We start from the raw sequence: 18414 nt of genomic DNA on the forward strand, positions 1-18414 counted from the left end.
CATACAATGATGGTTTAGGTGAATTTTATTATATTTAATAAACAAAAACTTGAAAATGAAATCTATTCTGCAAAAGTCCTTTAACCTTCATAAAATACTGTATTTTCTGGAGTATAAGTCGCACTGGAGTATAAATCACACCTTTTTTTATTTTCAACTCTTTGAGATATTTGTGTATTGTTGTGCATTTCTTATTTTTCTATTTATTCTTTTATTACTGGAGTTTACCTTCTTTAGTGCTTGATTCCTGTGAAAGTCCTGTACAAATAGTTTCTGTAATTCTTATGAATAACAAGCACATAATTTTTTGGTATACAAGTTGCCCTGAGAATAAGTCGCAGGACCTCCCAAACTAGTATAAAACTACCGTAACTTACGGCATGTCGTGATTCAGCATCACGAAATATACATTAATCTATTGGTTCGTGATATTGTCACGAAAAGTGTCAAATTTTTGTAACGGGTGCACAAATTTATTTTAATACATTCCGTGAAGGGTGCACAAAATTAAAAGTGATGCGGTGGCACGGGGGGGTCTGGGGGAGTTCTGGGTTATGGGAAGGGTTAGGGTTAGGTTATGCCCAGGTAACACACAACGTAAATGCAACGTTGCAAGAAGGTTGCTGACAATGTTGTAGCAACATGAATTTGTAGACTCCCCACAAGGTTGCTACAATGTTGTGGGGAGTCTACAAATTCATGTTGCTACAACGTTGCAACACAACTTTGCTGACAACGTTGCAGCAACATTGTGGAGAGTCTACAAATTCACGTTGCTACATCATTGCAACTTCTGTGCAACGTTCTGGCAACATCAAATTGTTAGCTGGGTGGTTATGGGGAGGATTAGGGCATAGGGTTAGTAATAGTAAGATTAAAAAAAAAAGCCCCATCACAAAAATTTGACTTATTTTGTGACGGGAGCATGAAAAACTTGTGAGACTGATTTGTATAAAACCACAACTTAATACTTCAGAAAATACAGTATTTAATAACAAAAAATCCATTCTGCCTCAAATTACAGCATTTGGGACCCCCCCCCCCCCCAAAAAAAAAATCATGAATTTAGTTTTCTGAACATATTTCCTGATTTCATATATAATAATAATAATAATAATAATAATAATAATAATAATAATAATAATAATAATAATAATAATAATAATAATGCAGCTTCAGGTCTGGAAGTAAACAGACAACCAAACATGGATTTAAAGCTTCTACTGAATCTCGGAAATGAAAAACCTCTGCTTTTCGGCACGTTCCAGTTACACATTTTCAGATTGCTAATAATGAGCATGACAAAAAATTAAAAGAAATAAAGACAATTATGGACAGGTAGTTTTAGGGGTGGTTTTGCTTTTTGTGTTTTTTTGTTTTTTTTGGTAGAGGAACTAAAAGTGCTTGTGTGTGTGTGTGTGTGTGTGTGTGTGTGTGTGTGTGTGTGTGTGTGTGTGTGTGTGTGTGTGTGTGTGTGTGTGTGTGTGTGTGTGTGTCCCCTCCTACCCTATATGTAAATCTAAATCCCAGTTTATTTTATTTTCAGGACATTTTTCCAGTGTTTTCTTTTTTCTTTTATTTTCCACATATTCCGTGTCCAGACTCCTGGTCACAATCTGTAGCTCAGCAGGTTGTTGCAGCTGATGTACAGATGATGTCTGAACTGTTCTGATCATTTTCTTGAATCATCTTACTTCATTTTTTCACAGCAGCCTGCCGTGTGATCACTGTCAGTTTGTCACGGAGCATGCCGGCCCCAGGGGATGTCATGTGAAAAGGTCAAAGAAAAAGGGCCTCTGAGTCTGAGCTCCATTCAGCCGATGACATAAGCGGGCTGCACCAGAGCCCAGAGGCAGGACGATGTCACATTTACATTCTGACACCTGCAGTCTAGCATCACCACCTCGTGGGGAGGAACGGGAACGCCACTTACCCCCCCATGTCAAGAATATTTAAAGAAATCTGATTTAAGTGATATTATAAGTACTAACGTGGTGTCCGTGGGGATCCACGGACTCTAGATTGGGTAGTGTTTATAAAATAGGTAGGTAACATTTTTCAAGGGAGGTAATAAATTAAGAAAAGCTTGTAAAATGAGTTGGAATGGCGACTGAGTCCAGAACATTTTAGAAGCTTAAACCTCAATAATATTTGGAAGAGGAACTCAATTTTAATTATGTAATTTTTTTTAATATTAGTTTACTGTCTTAATGTAGTTATAAATTGTTTGTTATCATGTACACACTTTTATTATTATTGTTATTATTTTATTTTATTTTTACTTCTATTTTGTCATTTGATTTTTAAATGTTGTGTTTTCCCTTTATTGTGCCATCAATGTATTTTTTAATGTATTTACAATTATATTATGTACTTACTTTGAACTTACTCAATAAAATCACTCACTATAATCTAGCCTGACAGCTGGCCCTGAATTGGTCCAGATATTGGCCTCTCTTTCCTAGCCTGTGATTGGTTGGTGGCCGAGATGCTGAAGTCAGCCTCACTTTGATGGGGCGCGAGCACTGATCTCCTATTGGTCATTTAGGAGTGGGAAATCTCACTCCAAAATAGAGGCCAATATCCGTCCAAATTCATAGCTAGGCTGGTTGTTGGGTGATCTGCAATCATGCTTTTAATATAAAGATGACTTTGTCACCCCCTGCTGGAATGGCGTGTGAGTCCATAATGTAGTTAACAACATGCATTGTTCAGTGTTGTTAGTTAATATCCGTAGCTTTTCCAAAAAAATTTGTTCAATCAATGTTCCTGTCCTATCAATGACACAAAACTCTCATGATGTTAGAAACTTCATGCACAACTCTCCAAAATCAACACGACCAAAATCCAACATTATCACCATTTGAACTCAGTTACAACCAGTGCGACGGACAAAGCACCAAGCAAGAGTGTTTATTGTTTATAGTGGAGGAGTTTAAGTATCTCACTATCATTTACATGAGTGGGAGTCCTAGACAGGGTGAGAAGCTCAATAGTCCGGGAGGGGATGAGAAGCTCAATAGTCCGGGAGGGGGTGAGAAACTCAATAGTCCGGGAGGGGCTCTGAGTAGAGCTGCTGTTTCTTCACATTGAAAGGAACCAGTTGAGGTGATTTGGGCATCTGTTGAGGATGCCCCCTTCCAGGGGAGGTCTTCCAGGCAAGTCCAACTGGGAGGAGGCCCTGGGGAAGACCCAGGACACACTGGAGGTATTATATTTCCCAGATGGCTTGGGAATGCCTCAGAATCCCTCGGGAAGACTTACAAGACTTGGCTGAGAATAGGGAAGTGTAGGATGAGCTGCTTGGTCTACTGCCATCGTGACCCGGATAAGTGGGAGAAAGCAAATGAATGAACAAACTGTTTATTCTTCAAGCCACGATATCTCAAAAACGCCCGTAAGACCAGTGTTGGTGTGATTTGATATTATGGAGGTCCCATCAGGATGGCTGGGATCCTGCAGGATTATAGGCTTGGATGCAGTGGGGATCTTGATGCTAAGGGATCACTTCCTCAACTGTATCACACCTGTTGATGTATGTGAAGTTCAGATGGCGTAGACTCAAGTGACTTCCTGGATGGTGAAGGTATAATGAACTAAAAGTGCTACTGACATGAAAATTTCACCAAATATTGGTAACAACCCAAATAATCCACACATACAAAGAAATCAGACCACATATGTCCATAAATTAAGTTATGTGTAATAATGTGAAATGACACAAGGAAAAAGTGTTGAACACCTGAAGAAAGGGAGGAAAAAAGGCATGGAAAGCCAAGACACCTGCTGAGATCCATCAGTAATTAGAAAACAATCCTGCCTTTTGTCATTGCAAATTAATATCAGCTGGTTCAGTCCCAAATGATGGCCTATAAAAAGGGCTCTCATTATCAAGGTGTCACACAAGAAATATCTCATGGTGAGTAAAAGCAAAGTGCTCTCTCAAGATCTTCGCAACCTTATTGTTGCTAAACATACTGGTGGCACTGGTTACAGGATTGATTGATTGATTGATTGATAAATAAATAAATTTTTGACACCTTTGAGGATCTGTCTCATGTTTTTCTACATGATGTTTTACACAAGTGTGAAAAAATATACATCTGATTGTTGGTTTAATTTTTTTCATGAACTCTAAAAATCTATCTCAAGACAAACGCAAAGAAGTAGCATCTCACAACAAGTTTAGAGTCTCATTATTATGACTCAGCATATAATGATTATAGCTTGGTAGTTTGTAATGATCACTTAGTATCTTGTAAATAAATGATGGTATGTGCGAACAAGGACGTAGCATTTGGTAGCAAGTGTAGTGAATCATAATTATGATTCAGCATCTAAGGATTATAGCTTGGTAGTTTGTAATAATCACTGAGTATCATGTAAAAAAAAATGATGGTATGTCCGAACAATGATGTAGCATTTGGTAACAATTGTTGGGACTCATAATTATGACTCAGCATCTAATGATTATACCTTGGTAGTTTGTAATAATCACTGAGTATCTTGTAAAAACGATGGCCTGTCTGAACAATGATGTAGCATTTGGTAATAATTGTTGGGACTCATAATTATGACTCAGCATCTAGTGATTATAGCTTGGTAGTTTGTAATAATCACTGAGTATCTTGTAAAAACGATGGCCTGTCTGAACAATGATGTAGCATTTGGTAATAATTGTTGGGACTCATAATTATGACTCAGCATCTAATGATTATACCTTGGTAGTTTGTAATAATCACTGAGTATCATGTAAAAAAATGATGGTATGTCCGAACAATGATGTAGCATTTGGTAACAATTGTTGGGACTCATAATTATGACTCAGCATCTAATGATTATACCTTGGTAGTTTGTAATAATCACTGAGTATCTTGTAAAAACGATGGCCTGTCTGAACAATGATGTAGCATTTGGTAATAATTGTTGGGACTCATAATTATGACTCAGCATCTAATGATTATACCTTGGTAGTTTGTAATAATCACTGAGTATCATGTAAAAAAAATGATGGTATGTCCGAACAATGATGTAGCATTTGGTAACAATTGTTGGGACTCATAATTATGACTCAGCATCTAATGATTATACCTTGGTAGTTTGTAATAATCACTGAGTATCTTGTAAAAACGATGGCCTGTCTGAACAATGATGTAGCATTTGGTAATAATTGTTGGGACTCATAATTATGACTCAGCATCTAATGATTATACCTTGGTAGTTTGTAATAATCACTGAGTATCTTGTAAAGAAGACGGTATGTGTAAACAATGATGTAGTATTTGGTAACAAGTGTAGGGTCTCATAACTATGACTCAGCACAAACTGTTTATAATGAGTGTAACTATACACCAGTGCTACAATATGATACGCATCTATCATGATTTGATACATATCATGATACATAATTACATTAATGTTTGCATGTATAACATAGAAAGTAATCTGTGGTGAATGTTTTAACTTTAAAGAAATTAAGTATTCTGAAGTATAATTTGTAATTTTTCATGGTATGTTTCACAAACAAATGGATTAACTTACTTTTTGTGATACCTTCACAAAATGGGTTGAGCAGGATAGGGTCTCATAATTATAACTAGCTTCTAATAATGACTTGTGAAAATGACTTGAATAGATTTTATGGCCACAGCATTAAAAAAAAAAAAAGAATTTCCAAAAGTGCAGGATGACAAAATCAGGAATTTAGATTTTCCATAAACTCTACATTTTATGTCATTAACTGAGTGGTTAAGAAAAAAAGACTACATATTCAGTTTTTTTTAAGGTTTTGGAAATAAACTCTTGAAAGAAAGCAAATGTGATAACAGGAGACCAGCATGAGGTGAAATTAAAGTTTGTGAATTCTTACTGCAACAAGTGTGTGCAGGACCAAGTGCATGCGGGAAGTCGGGGCTTGTGCACACTCCTGATCTGAAAGCATCTGAAGTGTGCAGGTGTTTTAAATATTACTGAAGCAAGAAAACAGGCCTGATGTGTTCAAATCAGCATCAGCAGTCAACAAACAGAACAGACGCTTCAAAAACTCAAAAAATGTCCAGCGAAAAGTTTTAAAAAGCCCCAAATGGACAATTTAGTTGATGGAAAATACAACTAGTTAAAGCATCTGCGTGTACGTTCCCTCAGTGTCAGACATCCTTATTTTATAGTCAAATTCCCATTTCCAGGTGATCTTTGTAAATTTGGGTTTCAAAGGTGGAAACGCAAGATGATTATTTTCCTTCCAAATACAAAGAGGTGATTTGCAACGACTCTGTGAGTTACGGATTGTTTGCTGAAAGCAAATAATTTGTTTGAAAAGCATAGTTTGTCCAAAACACTGCCCAATTATCAACATGTAGCCCACGAGCAAGGCATTAATATTTCTGTTTATATGGTGATTTATGACTGAAGGGTTTTTTTTTAAATTCTGCTTAAATTAGGAGGAAGTGAAAATGTAACAAAATGTTAAACTACTTGTTTCACATCTTTAAAATGTGTGAAAGATTAGACGACACATTCAGCTCATGAACCACATTCATCCAGTTGAGCTCATTTAAATACAAAACATGCTATATATATATATATATAAAGGGTAAAACACGCCACTTTTTTTAATGGAGTGCTGCAGACTGTTAAGGACAGCATGGCAGTGTTATATTAAAGTATTGCAGCACTTGAGAAGTTGAGTGTCATCTTGGATCAACACTAAGATTCAGGCTTTTAATGACTTCCTGCCATCAGAAGCATATCTGTATGCAGTGAAAGTGTTGAACTTGGAGAGACAATTACTCATCTCAGCAGTGACATTCATGCCCTTTGAGACGGAGAGATGCCTGGGAACAGCTAATGGAGTCATGAGGTCTCTGGACAAAGGTGTTTGGTGATTCTGATATTTTTGCAGGAACACAAAGGCCTAAATGTTTGTGAGACTTGGACGAGGACCAGTGTGTTGTATGGCTGGGGGGCCTGGCTGCCTTTTTGTTTCTGTCTTTTGTTTTTCCTTCCAGGTGGCTTGCATTTGGGACTGAGTGGCTGTGTTGCTGAGGTTATCAGGACCTCACCCTGATCACCTGCGGCTCGTCAGGACTCACAGCTGAGGTGCATCTATATGGATTGGAACATGGTGGCATTTAAGACTGGAGTATACAGTGTGTATTTGCCAGAGACTCGACCTTGTGACCAGACGGGTGAGATCGTCGTCTCGGGAGCCATCTCATCATCAGTGGATGCAGAGAACGTCCAGGGTTTGATGCACAGTCTGTGAAAGAGGAAGGGGTGAGGTCTCACGCTCGTCAGCACACTTCCTGAGGTACGTTAGATTTTGTGACTAACATTTATACAGTCAGTAAATGTGGTGTCCCTCACACCTTTTTATATTGAGCTGTATGTTAGTCGTGTATCGGCTTCCACTGCAGTGGAGTTTTGTGAACTGGATGTTCCATGCCTGCAGGTTGGGAAGCTGATTAGTAATTAAGCCAGGAAGTGTTTGCTGTTTATGTACACCTTTGAGTGGTCTCTCTGTGTGTAGAGTGTGGACTCACATAATGGTTCCTTCTTTCACAGACTCGGTTTGTTGCGGCCACCTGGGGGGTGTCGGCGGGGTCCTTGGGTCCGAACAGCTTCTGGCTCCGGACCGTTAGCGCTGCTGGGAGCGCACCACGCCAGACCGCACTTTCTTTTGTTATTTTTTGTATCACTGTTATGTATTAAATTCAGTTAGCCTTTGTACCGTGCTCTGCTTATTTCATACTGGGTCCTTCAAACGCTGGTCGGTTCTCCGAGCTGCGTCCGACACATAACAGTAGTCTCTGGTCAAACATCACGGACCCAGCGGTAGCAGAGACGGTAACGCGCCGGGAAGGCGGCAGCAGACGTTCAGAAGTTATCCGGATCAGTTGCGGGTGCTCTCCGCCCGGATGGTGCGTGTTTGAGAACCCATTACTGAATACTGATTCGTGCTCTCTTGCAGCCGTGTTCCTGTGTGTGCCTTATCCGTGGGTCGTGGTGGAGTGCGACTGGCGACGGCTTCGCGTCGCACTTCGACCGGATAAGAGGTTTGAACGGGAGCTGCAGGAGTGAGTCTGTAATGGGTGAACGCGCACGGCGGAGCTCTGTGGCACGGGTCGCGGTGCTTCCTGTGTTACAGTCGTAGCCCCGTTTCCCCGGGTAATGATAGCTACTGCGTCTGTTGTGTCAGCTCCGGTGTTATTTAGTTGAATCACATTTTTGGTTGTGTGCTGCTCACAGAAAGGCAGCATGAGTTTGTTTTCTCAGTTACCAAAGGGGGTTTTTCATTTTTAGCACTTTGGCTCCCTCTTTTGGTGACTGAGTCACATTACCGTCAAGCTCTTAAGTTGGAACAGGTGTGTTCCATTTGTTGGAGCTTGACGGTATAAATCACTTATTTGTTTTGTGTTAGTTCATTTTGTGTGGGTGTTTTTTGAGTTGGTTTTTGTGTGGGATTTTATTTTTTGTTTTTCACTATTTAGTGTCTGGGGTCGTGACCCTGCAGTTCTGCCAAAAAAAAAAAAAAAAAAAAAAAAAGGGACCCGAGCAACCTTATGTCAGTCTGTTAGTCTTTCTTTTTATTTTTTTTTTTCAGTTTCACCTCCCAGGGTTTGATGGGACGGTCCCCTGGGGAGGGGGGGTGTTTTGGTTGTTTGTGTTTGTCTTTTTTGTTTTATGACTAAAGACCGAACATGGTTGGATAAAGGCTGACCGCACAGGTTTAAGAACTCCTGGCCACACCTGTGCTAAGGGACTGACTGAAACAAAGGCAAGGATGCAGCCAGAGGAGAGGACATCAACCATTCTGTTGGAAGACGAATGCAGATGCGGTTTCCAGCCATGGTCCCTGGAGGGGGGTGTTTCTCCTGGGCCAGGTTTGTGTGGTCGCCGGGAGGCTTCCCGTGAGGGTGGGGTACTGTTGTATGGCTGGGGGGCCTGGCTGCCTTTTTGTTTCTGTCTTTTGTTTTTCCTTCCAGGTGGCTTGCATTTGGGACTGAGTGGCTGTGTTGCTGAGGTTATCAGGACCTCACCCTGATCACCTGCGGCTCGTCAGGACTCACAGCTGAGGTGCATCTATATGGATTGGAACATGGTGGCATTTAAGACTGGAGTATACAGTGTGTATTTGCCAGAGACTCGACCTTGTGACCAGACGGGTGAGATCGTCGTCTCGGGAGCCATCTCATCATCAGTGGATGCAGAGAACGTCCAGGGTTTGATGCACGGTCTGTGAAAGAGGAGGGGGTGAGGTCTCACGCTCGTCAGCACACTTCCTGAGGTACGTTAGATTTTGTGACTAACATTTATACAGTCAGTAAATGTGGTGTCCCTCACACCTTTTTATATTGAGCTGTATGTTAGTCATGTATCGGCTTCCACTGCAGTGGAGTTTTGTGAACTGGATGTTCCATGCCTGCAGGTTGGGAAGCTGATTAGTAATTAAGCCAGGAAGTGTTTGCTGTTTATGTACACCTTTGAGTGGTCTCTCTGTGTGTAGAGTGTGGACTCACATAATGGTTCCTTCTTTCACAGACTCGGTTTGTTGCGGCCACCTGGGGGGTGTCGGCGGGGTCCTTGGGTCCGAACAGCTTCTGGCTCCGGACCGTTAGCGCTGCTGGGAGCGCACCACGCCAGACCGCACTTTCTTTTGTTATTTTTTGTATCACTGTTATGTATTAAATTCAGTTAGCCTTTGTACCGTGCTCTGCTTATTTCATACTGGGTCCTTCAAACGCTGGTCGGTTCTCCGAGCTGCGTCCGACACATAACACAGTGACCCAAACTGACAACTGGTTAGCGTTGGTATCGGCTCTATTTGCAGGATCCTTGGGTATGACTTTGAGATGAAGTGTGCCACTTGCATGGACTCTCAATTGTTGTTGTGTTCTGTTCTGTTCTTCTTTTTTGGTAGAATGGCCTAAGCCCCTTTGAATCTGGTCTGCTTGAGGTTTCTTCCTCAATATCATCAGAGGGAGTTTTTCCTTACCACTGTCACCTGTGTGCTTGCTCTAGGGGTTGGTATGGTAAGACCTTACTTGTATTAAGCGCTTTGAGGCAACTTTGTTTTGATTTGGCGCTATATAAAATAAAATTAATTGAATTCTGAGGGAACATCAGTTAGGACGTTTTGGCCACATGTCGCGTTCCTCTGTGCCTGATCCCGCATAAGGTGCCTCAGTGTTGAGGACCCCAGCAGATGGTTTCTTTCAAGAAGTGGCTGTGGATTAGTTGTCTGCCTGGGTGGTTGCTATTGAGGAGCCAAGGTGGTTCCCTTAAAACATACAGATTTTTCTGTGTTCATCTTGATGTTGACTCTGTCACTTTTTTCTTTAAAGTCCTATGATTATGCCTTTTATTTAAAACATTTTAATCAGTTTCTCTAAGTGATCTTCAAAAAAATTGGGGGGAACCATGAGACTTCGGTGTTGATCGGGATCCAGATATGAAGTGAGGATGTTTTGGGGTTTTTTGGGTTTTATATTTTACAATTTGATGAAATTCTCAAGAACAGACTCATTTTGATGAAGCTTCCTCTCCCATTTTTAAAAAGTGTTTTAACTGTTGATCAATTAATACGTGGCAATTTCCAGTGCTGAAGTTTCTTCTGGTAACTTCAGTTGAAGACAGTTGGAAATCTGAACAAGTTAAAACCAAAGTCTTGTTTTTTAAGGAGGATGTTTTGTTGTCTTTTTGCATTTATGCCTTGAATAAAGGAGAAGAAAGCTGCTGTCGGGGTGAGTATGATCAGTCTGAAGAAGAAGAGAGTCGGCAGCTGGTTCAGTCAAGGTGAGACAGAGAGAAAGAGAGAGAGAGAGAGAGAGAGAGCAGGTGCTCTATGCAAATACCGAGCACGAGACGTCACTTAAATACGCGGGAGTGTCCCTTCGTTTGACAGAGGACAAGATGTCTCCAGCCTTCATCCTGCTGCTGCAGCTGCTGGCTTCTTCTGCCACTTTGGGAAAGTATGTTTATGTCAAAGATGGTTTCGAGTGGCTGACTGCTCAGACACACTGTCTGAGGATCTATACAGATCTGGCCCCAGTCAGCAACGAACACGACATGACAGAGCTTCAGCAAAAAGGAGACCCTAAGAAATACATCTGGATTGGCCTGAGAAGGAGCCCAAATAACAGAGACGTCTGGCTCTGGCCAGGAGGCGAGAAGGTGTCCAGGTTTTTCTGGGAAAGGGGGGAGCTTCAGAACAGATCAGACGAAGACTTCGGTTTGATTCATGGAGATAAGTGGTACGATTCACATGATGAGCCACACCCATTTTTCTGCTACAGCGTGATCGTGGTGAGAGAGACGAAGCAGTGGGAGGCAGCGCTGGAATACTGCCGGGAGCATCACGGAGATCTGGCCAGCGTGGCGTCGGAAACAGAGATGCTGCTGATCAAGAAGGAATTGCTCAATTCTGGAATCACAGGACCTGTCTGGATCGGTTTGCGGTTCCTGAGTGGGACGTGGCTGTGGGTGGACGGGCAGCCGTACCTGCACAAGGCCTGGGAGGACGACATGGAGCCGTCTTGTCCCCCATACAACAAGCACTGCGGCGCTCTGCAGACACATACCGACGTGTACAAGGCTCATAACTGTGAGGACCAACTTCCCTTCATCTGCTACTGACACAGTTTGGCTTTTGAAATATATCTTAGGCAGTAAAATCAGAATCAGGTACTTTTTAAAATATAGATTCCAATTTCTAGACCTGTTAGTCAAAATGAAGATGTTTCTCATTTTCTGTTTATTTTTTACTTTTTCCTGTGCATTATTTCTTTGAAAATTAAAACAATTTTTTTTTTTGAAAATTTTAAAATATCCCCATTTTCCTTTAATATTTTTGTTATTTTTATAGCTCTGCAGCAATTTAAAACGTGACAACAGCACTGCTAACAGACTGCCGTGTCAACAACTCTGAAGTATGATTATGTGATGAAAAATGTGATCTTTAACTGAATGGACACTGCAGCCAAAGGCTTAGTGTAACAAGATATACATAACCACAAAGTCTGGAAAATCTTCCTCAAGATTTGTTTATGAATGAAAATATTTTTAAATCATAATTTGAAGAAGAAAAAGAAAAAGAAAAACAAAACAAAGCAAAACAATGAGGGCCATAGACTATTCATTCCTGTGCCTCATCTGACCTCGGGGCGCCCAATTTATCACCTCTGATTTAAACGCTATTTACTCAGCATTTAACACATAATTAGTTTGAGAAAGATTATTATTTGTTTTGCAGTTTCTTAGGTGTAACATCATTAGAATATATATATATATATGTGTATATATATATATATATATATATATATATATATATATATATATATATATATATATATATATATATATATATATATATATATATATATATATATATATAAAACCAGGTAGTCTCATTGAGATTAAAAGTTGAAATTGTTTTGGGATTTCTGGTTTTGGTTGGACATTTTGAAATTTTTTATTTTTTTGGATTTGCATTTTAAACATTGTAGAGCTAAACTTGCAAGAATAAAAGGGAGAAGTAAAATTTCACTTTTAAAAAAATTACAGAGTGGTTTGTGTCATGATTATCATTTTTATTTGTAGCTCTATCCTTCGACCTGATGACATTTTGGATGGTTCTGCCCTTTCCTCCTTTCAGTGTTTAGAGCACTGGTTCCTAAACTGGGGCCGAGGCTCCCTGTGTGGACACAGAATCACTGCAGGTGGCAGAGGATGAAAATTGAATCAGTGTCATGCAGGAACAATAAATAAACAGATGTTCTCTGACACTTCCAGGCAGTCAGTTAAATCTGCAAAATTTTCATTTTAACTGTTGAAAATTCTTGAGAAATTTTTGATTAAAAAAAAAAATCAGCAACCTACAAATGTACAACCCTTCTTGCTTTTTTATGTTTAATGTATGTTTTGGCCTTTAAAGGTGGCCTTTGGGTGCCACTAGTAGGAGGGAGAGCGCCCCCTGTGTGCAGGCAGGCTGACCCTACACATGTTGAGGTAAGGAGTCTGTGGCGACGCGGGGACGCTTGGGGTCGGAAGAGAATTCTCACCACCGGCTCTGTGAGGGGAGCTGACCACAAACCCGTCTGCATCGTCGTCCTCAAACGCCTTGCTGTTTGAGCTGTTCTTGGGACCCTGTGTTAAAAACACAAAACAGAATCATGAGTTTCTGTCTTTGTATTTAATTGTCATATTGGGACTTGTTGATGTGAGCAGTGATCTGAAGAGAAGCGTTTCACATTCTGCTCACTGTGCTTCACATGTTTTTATATGTGAAAATAAAAAGCAATAACTGATTTTGAATAATTCAATAAATGACACATTTCTATTTGCCATGATTTAAGCCAGTTCTGGAATCAATTATTTGCTGAAATTACACTTATTTATGATACAGAGCATTTCGTCCAACTTGAGTTATACAGTTACAGTAATTCCATAATTTTCTTCAATTTATTCCAACTATTTTGATCTTGTTTGTGTGCACGCCACTCATATTGGTTGAGATCAGATGACTAAATTATTTAAATATGAAGTGAAATGGCTGAAAAAGAATAATTGAAATACACACACACACACACACACACAGAGCTGCATACTCTCACTGACGTATCATATCTAAGGAACAGTGTCAAAATTTTGGCGCCACTTTATTGGCAAGATTTTCGTTTTAATTTCATTATATAGTAATGTAATTTTTTTTCTTGTTGGGAATAATTTGGTACAACCAGTCCAAAAATGCTTGTAGCACACCTTGTTAGCTTTTGTTCATTTTACTGTCAGTATTTTATTTTTATAAGTGAAACAGAGTTTTTCCTTACCACTGTCGTCTGTGTTCTTGCTCTAGGGGTTGGTAAGGTTCGACCTTAATCGTGTGAAGCACCTTGAGGCAGCTTTGCTGTGATTTGGCTCTATATATAAATGAAATAATTTTAATTGAAATTATGTCAAGTATATGTTCTACGGAATGATATTTTGTTCATCAGGTGTGAATTTTTATTGTCAGAACTTAGAATAGGAAGAAAACAAAGTATTTTTCACAGTTCGTACAGCATTTTATCTCCAGAATTTGTGTACTTAGCTTTGTATGTGTAGTTGCAAAACTTGTGTTTATTTAATGTGGAATGTTTTTTTTTTCATTTGAATGTTTTCACATGGTGATTTAAATGTCTTTAATATGTGATAATTTTAGTTTGATTACTAAAATATAATGCGTAAGGACTGTATTCTTTCATAGATGAGTGTACTTCAGCTTGTAGTGTGTCAGGATTTGAAGCACTTTTGTCTGTATAAATTTATGACATTGAATAGCAGATCTCAAGTTCACACAGAAATAAAACTTTTTGACTGTATGCCTCATTTTACTGCTTTAGTCAATGGAGAAACAATTTAGTAAAGAAAACATATCTTTATGCATACACAGTAACATTAAAAATTCATTTCTTCATGTAAAGCAATTCCATGTGTCTTGGGTGAAAATTGCATCATATCTACATCATGTTTTCAACTCTCAGGTGACATACCAAGTATAGAATGCATTCAAGGACTTGTTATACAAATGATTGAATTTCTCACAACCTCACAAAGTTTTGTGCTTTATTTTGAGTGACTACATTACTAGATTGCCATATTTGAATTCAGCGCCCCAAAATTACCCTATTTGATTGGTCCTTTGTATATCACGTGACATGGATTTTTCATCCCATTTGTGTTGCCTTGCATTGCATTTACTGTGCAATTTGGTTCCATACGTTTTGTACCATTGCACACACACACACACACACACACACACACACACACACACACACACACACACACACACACACACACACACACACACACACACACACACACACACACACTAGTGGGTGTGACATTTAGCTAAACATGGCAGTTTGCTTTACTAACGGATGATGATTTGAATGAGTCAATTGACGGTGCTAATTCTTCTAAAACCAAATCCACTACACCGTCAGCCATCTGGAGGCATGAAGAGCTGTTAGGATGAAGAGGATGAAAACCTGGACAAATTTCTGATGTGATTTTTTGCTGGATTGAGGAAGTACACAAAGTCGTCTTTTTTTTTTTTTTTTTGGAAGTACACCAAGTCAGTGCACGGCAGAATTATTTTTTAACTATTTTTCCAAGTTATCTGAGAACAATTTTGGACTCCTATTTAAAGTTCATGTTGTACTGTTGATATTGAAGCAGCAGCGATGCACCAAAATAAGTCCCTTTCCTGTTGTTGTAATAAAATATCAAACGACAAGGATCTACTTTAGCCATTATATAAAACAAATAATGATTTTTTTTCCCCCATTCTTTCAATGGAACGAATATTTAATTTGGTGAAAGCTGAAATGTTCCATTCAACTCGGCTTTGCCTCTTTGAATGGAACATTCCAGCTTTCACCTCATGAAATATTTGTAGCACTGAACTCAAACATTCATTATTTTTATAATATGCTTTCCGCCACATCCAACTGGGAGGAGGCCCCAGGGAAGCCCCAAAACATAAACACATAAGACCAGTGTTGGTGTGCGTTGAGCTTTTGGAGGTCCAGTCTTATTGGCTGTGATCCTGATTCCTGCAGGATTACAGGCTTGGATGCATTGGGGATCTTCTTGGAGCTGAGGGATCACTTTATCGACTACATCATGTCTGGTGATTTATGTGAATTTCAGATGGTGTGGAGTTCCTGGATGGTGAAATTGCAATCAACTATATAGCTACTGGAGGAACTCTCAAAAACTTGAGTAATTTTGGTTTTGAGGTGAACTCCTGGATATTTAACATCGACATACGTGCAGTCTATAATAGATGGGGTTTGGATCTGAGCAACTTGCTTTGTTTGGATGGCAGGGTGTCCTGGGTGGACGTCAGAGTTCCATCTGGTTTGGGACGGGCTCTTGGGAGGGGGGGGATCTACCTCAAAGGCTGATGTGGTATCAGCACAATCAAACTCCGTCTGTGTCACTGGAGCTCTCATCAAATAAAAAGTGATCATTTCTCTCTTTACCACCATAGCCATGAAGGTCCAAGATGGTGCATGTATTCCTCCTGTGATGATGAGCTTCATCCAACTTTAAACCTCAACTGTGCATGAAGTCACCAGTTGAAGTGATCAGCAGCAGTAAATCCTGCAACGTCTTGGCCCTTCATGGTAATTTTGCCCAGCGCTGGTCCAGAGTCGAGACCTGACTCATGTCATGTACAGACTTTGATGTCACTCATGATTTGGTGATGCAGTTAATGACATCATGTGTTTCAAGTACTCTTTAGCCGGCTAGCTGACTTACTGCTGGTTGCTATTATTGCAATTCATTTACATATGGGGTAAACAATAGGCATTAAAATTGTCAGAGCTGATTATCACATTTAGATGTGATAAAATGTAATTAAGTTGCATAGATGGTAAATAATTGACAAAGAACGCATCATCTGATTATATGATTTCAATGTGTTAAAGTGTAATTAATTTACATAAAATGTAAACAGCAGACGAGTTTTAGGGTTTGCATGAGTTCCATTAAAGGTCTGTTTTACTTTTAACAAACATTATTCCTGCAAAAGCTTTTGAAATTGTGAATGTGCAGACTTCTGGGATTTTACAACAGCTTTTTCTCCAAATGGCGCTGGTTAAGCTCTAATAAATCATGATGTCATCGCATCAGTTCAATAGTATGATGACATTTCAGAAAACTGTGTGTTTATAAAGTGATTCTGCAGATATTTTTGCTTCATGGTGTCATTGCATAGCAGCAGTTGATAATCACAAACTGGATGATTGTCACATCAACCTTGACATTGTTAAAAGTCAAATACACTCAACAAAAATATAAATGCAACACTTTTGGTTTTGCTCCCATTTTGTATGAGATGAACTCAAAGATCTAAAACTTTTTCCACATACACAATATCACCATTTCCCTCAAATATTGTTCACAAACCAGTCTAAATCTGTGATAGTGAGCACTTCTCCTTTGCTGAGATAATCCATCCCACCTCACAGGTGTGCCATACCAAGATGCTGATTAGACACCATGATTAGTGCACAGGTGTGCCTTAGACTGCCCACAATAAAAGGCCACTCTGAAAGGTGCAGTTTTGTTTTATTGGGGGGGGGGGGGAGAATACCAGTCAGTATCTGGTGTGACCACCATTTGCCTCATGCAGTGCAACACATCTCCTTCGCATAGAGTTGATCAGGTTGTCAATTGTGGCCTGTGGAATGTTGGTCCACTCCTCTTCAATGGCTGTGCGAAGTTGCTGGATATTGGCAGGAACTGGTACACGCTGTCGTATACGCCGGTCCAGAGCATCCCAAACATGCTCAATGGGTGACATGTCCGGTGAGTATGCCGGCCATGCAAGAACTGGGACATTTTCAGCTTCCAAGAATTGTGTACAGATCCTTGCAACATGGGGCCGTGCATTATCCTGCTGCAACATGAGGTGATGTTCTTGGATGTATGGCACAACAATGGGCCTCAGGATCTCGTCACGGTATCTCTGTGCATTCAAAATGCCATCAATAAAATGCACCTGTGTTCTTCGTCCATAACAGACGCCTGCCCATACCATAACCCCACCGCCACCATGGGCCACTCGATCCACATTGACATCAGAAAACCGCTCACCCACGACGCCACACACGCTGTCTGCCATCTGCCGTGGACAGTGTGAACCGGGATTCATCCGTGAAGAGAACACCTCTCCAACGTGCCAAACGCCAGCGAATGTGAGCATTTGCCCACTCAAGTCGGTTACGACGACGAACTGGAGTCAGGTCGAGACCCCGATGAGGACGACGAGTATGCAGATGAGCTTCCCTGAGACAGTTTCTGACAGTTTGTGCAGAAATTCTTTGGTTATGCAAACCGATTGTTTCAGCAGCTGTCCGAGTGGCTGGTCTCAGACGATCTTGGAGGTGAACATGCTGGATGTGGAGGTCCTGGGCTGGTGTGGTTACACGTGGTCTGCGGTTGTGAGGCTGGTTGGATGTACTGCCAAATTCTCTGAAACGCCTTTGGAGACGGCTTATGGTAGAGACATGAACATTCAATACACGAGCAACAGCTCTGGTTGACATTCCTGCTGTCAGCATGCCAATTGCACGCTCCCTCAAATCTTGCGACATCTGTGGCATTGTGCTGTGTGATAAAACTGCACCTTTCACAGTGGCCTTTTATTGTGGACAGTCTAAGGCACACCTGTGCACTAATCATGGTGTCTAATCAGCATCTTGGTATGGCACACCTGTGAGGTGGGATGGATTATCTCAGCAAAGGAGAAGTGCTCACTATCACAGATTTAGACTGGTTTGTGAACAATATTTGAGGGAAATGGTGATATTGTGTATGTGGAAAAAGTTTTAGATCTTTGAGTTCATCTCATACAAAATGGGA

General features: G+C 40.3%; 1 protein-coding gene across 1 annotated transcript; it reads left to right on the forward strand.

The window, feature by feature from the left end:
* Nucleotides 1–10911: 10911 nt before the first annotated feature.
* LOC117518582 (lymphocyte antigen 75-like) lies at nt 10912–11741 on the forward strand. Its single transcript, XM_034179788.1, has one exon. It carries the CDS (start codon nt 10912–10914, stop codon nt 11632–11634), a length of 723 nt encoding a protein of 240 aa, XP_034035679.1. The 3' UTR covers nt 11635–11741.
* The last annotated feature ends 6673 nt before the right edge of the window (nt 11742–18414 follow it).

Source organism: Thalassophryne amazonica, chromosome 1 (assembly GCF_902500255.1).
Source record: "Thalassophryne amazonica chromosome 1, fThaAma1.1, whole genome shotgun sequence".
NCBI classification, from domain to species: domain Eukaryota; kingdom Metazoa; phylum Chordata; class Actinopteri; order Batrachoidiformes; family Batrachoididae; genus Thalassophryne; species Thalassophryne amazonica.

Bases quoted from the DNA above. Each gene is read 5' to 3' on its own strand.
- LOC117518582 (XM_034179788.1), top strand. From the start codon at position 10,912: ATGTCTCCAGCCTTCATCCTGCTGCTGCAGCTGCTGGCTTCTTCTGCC.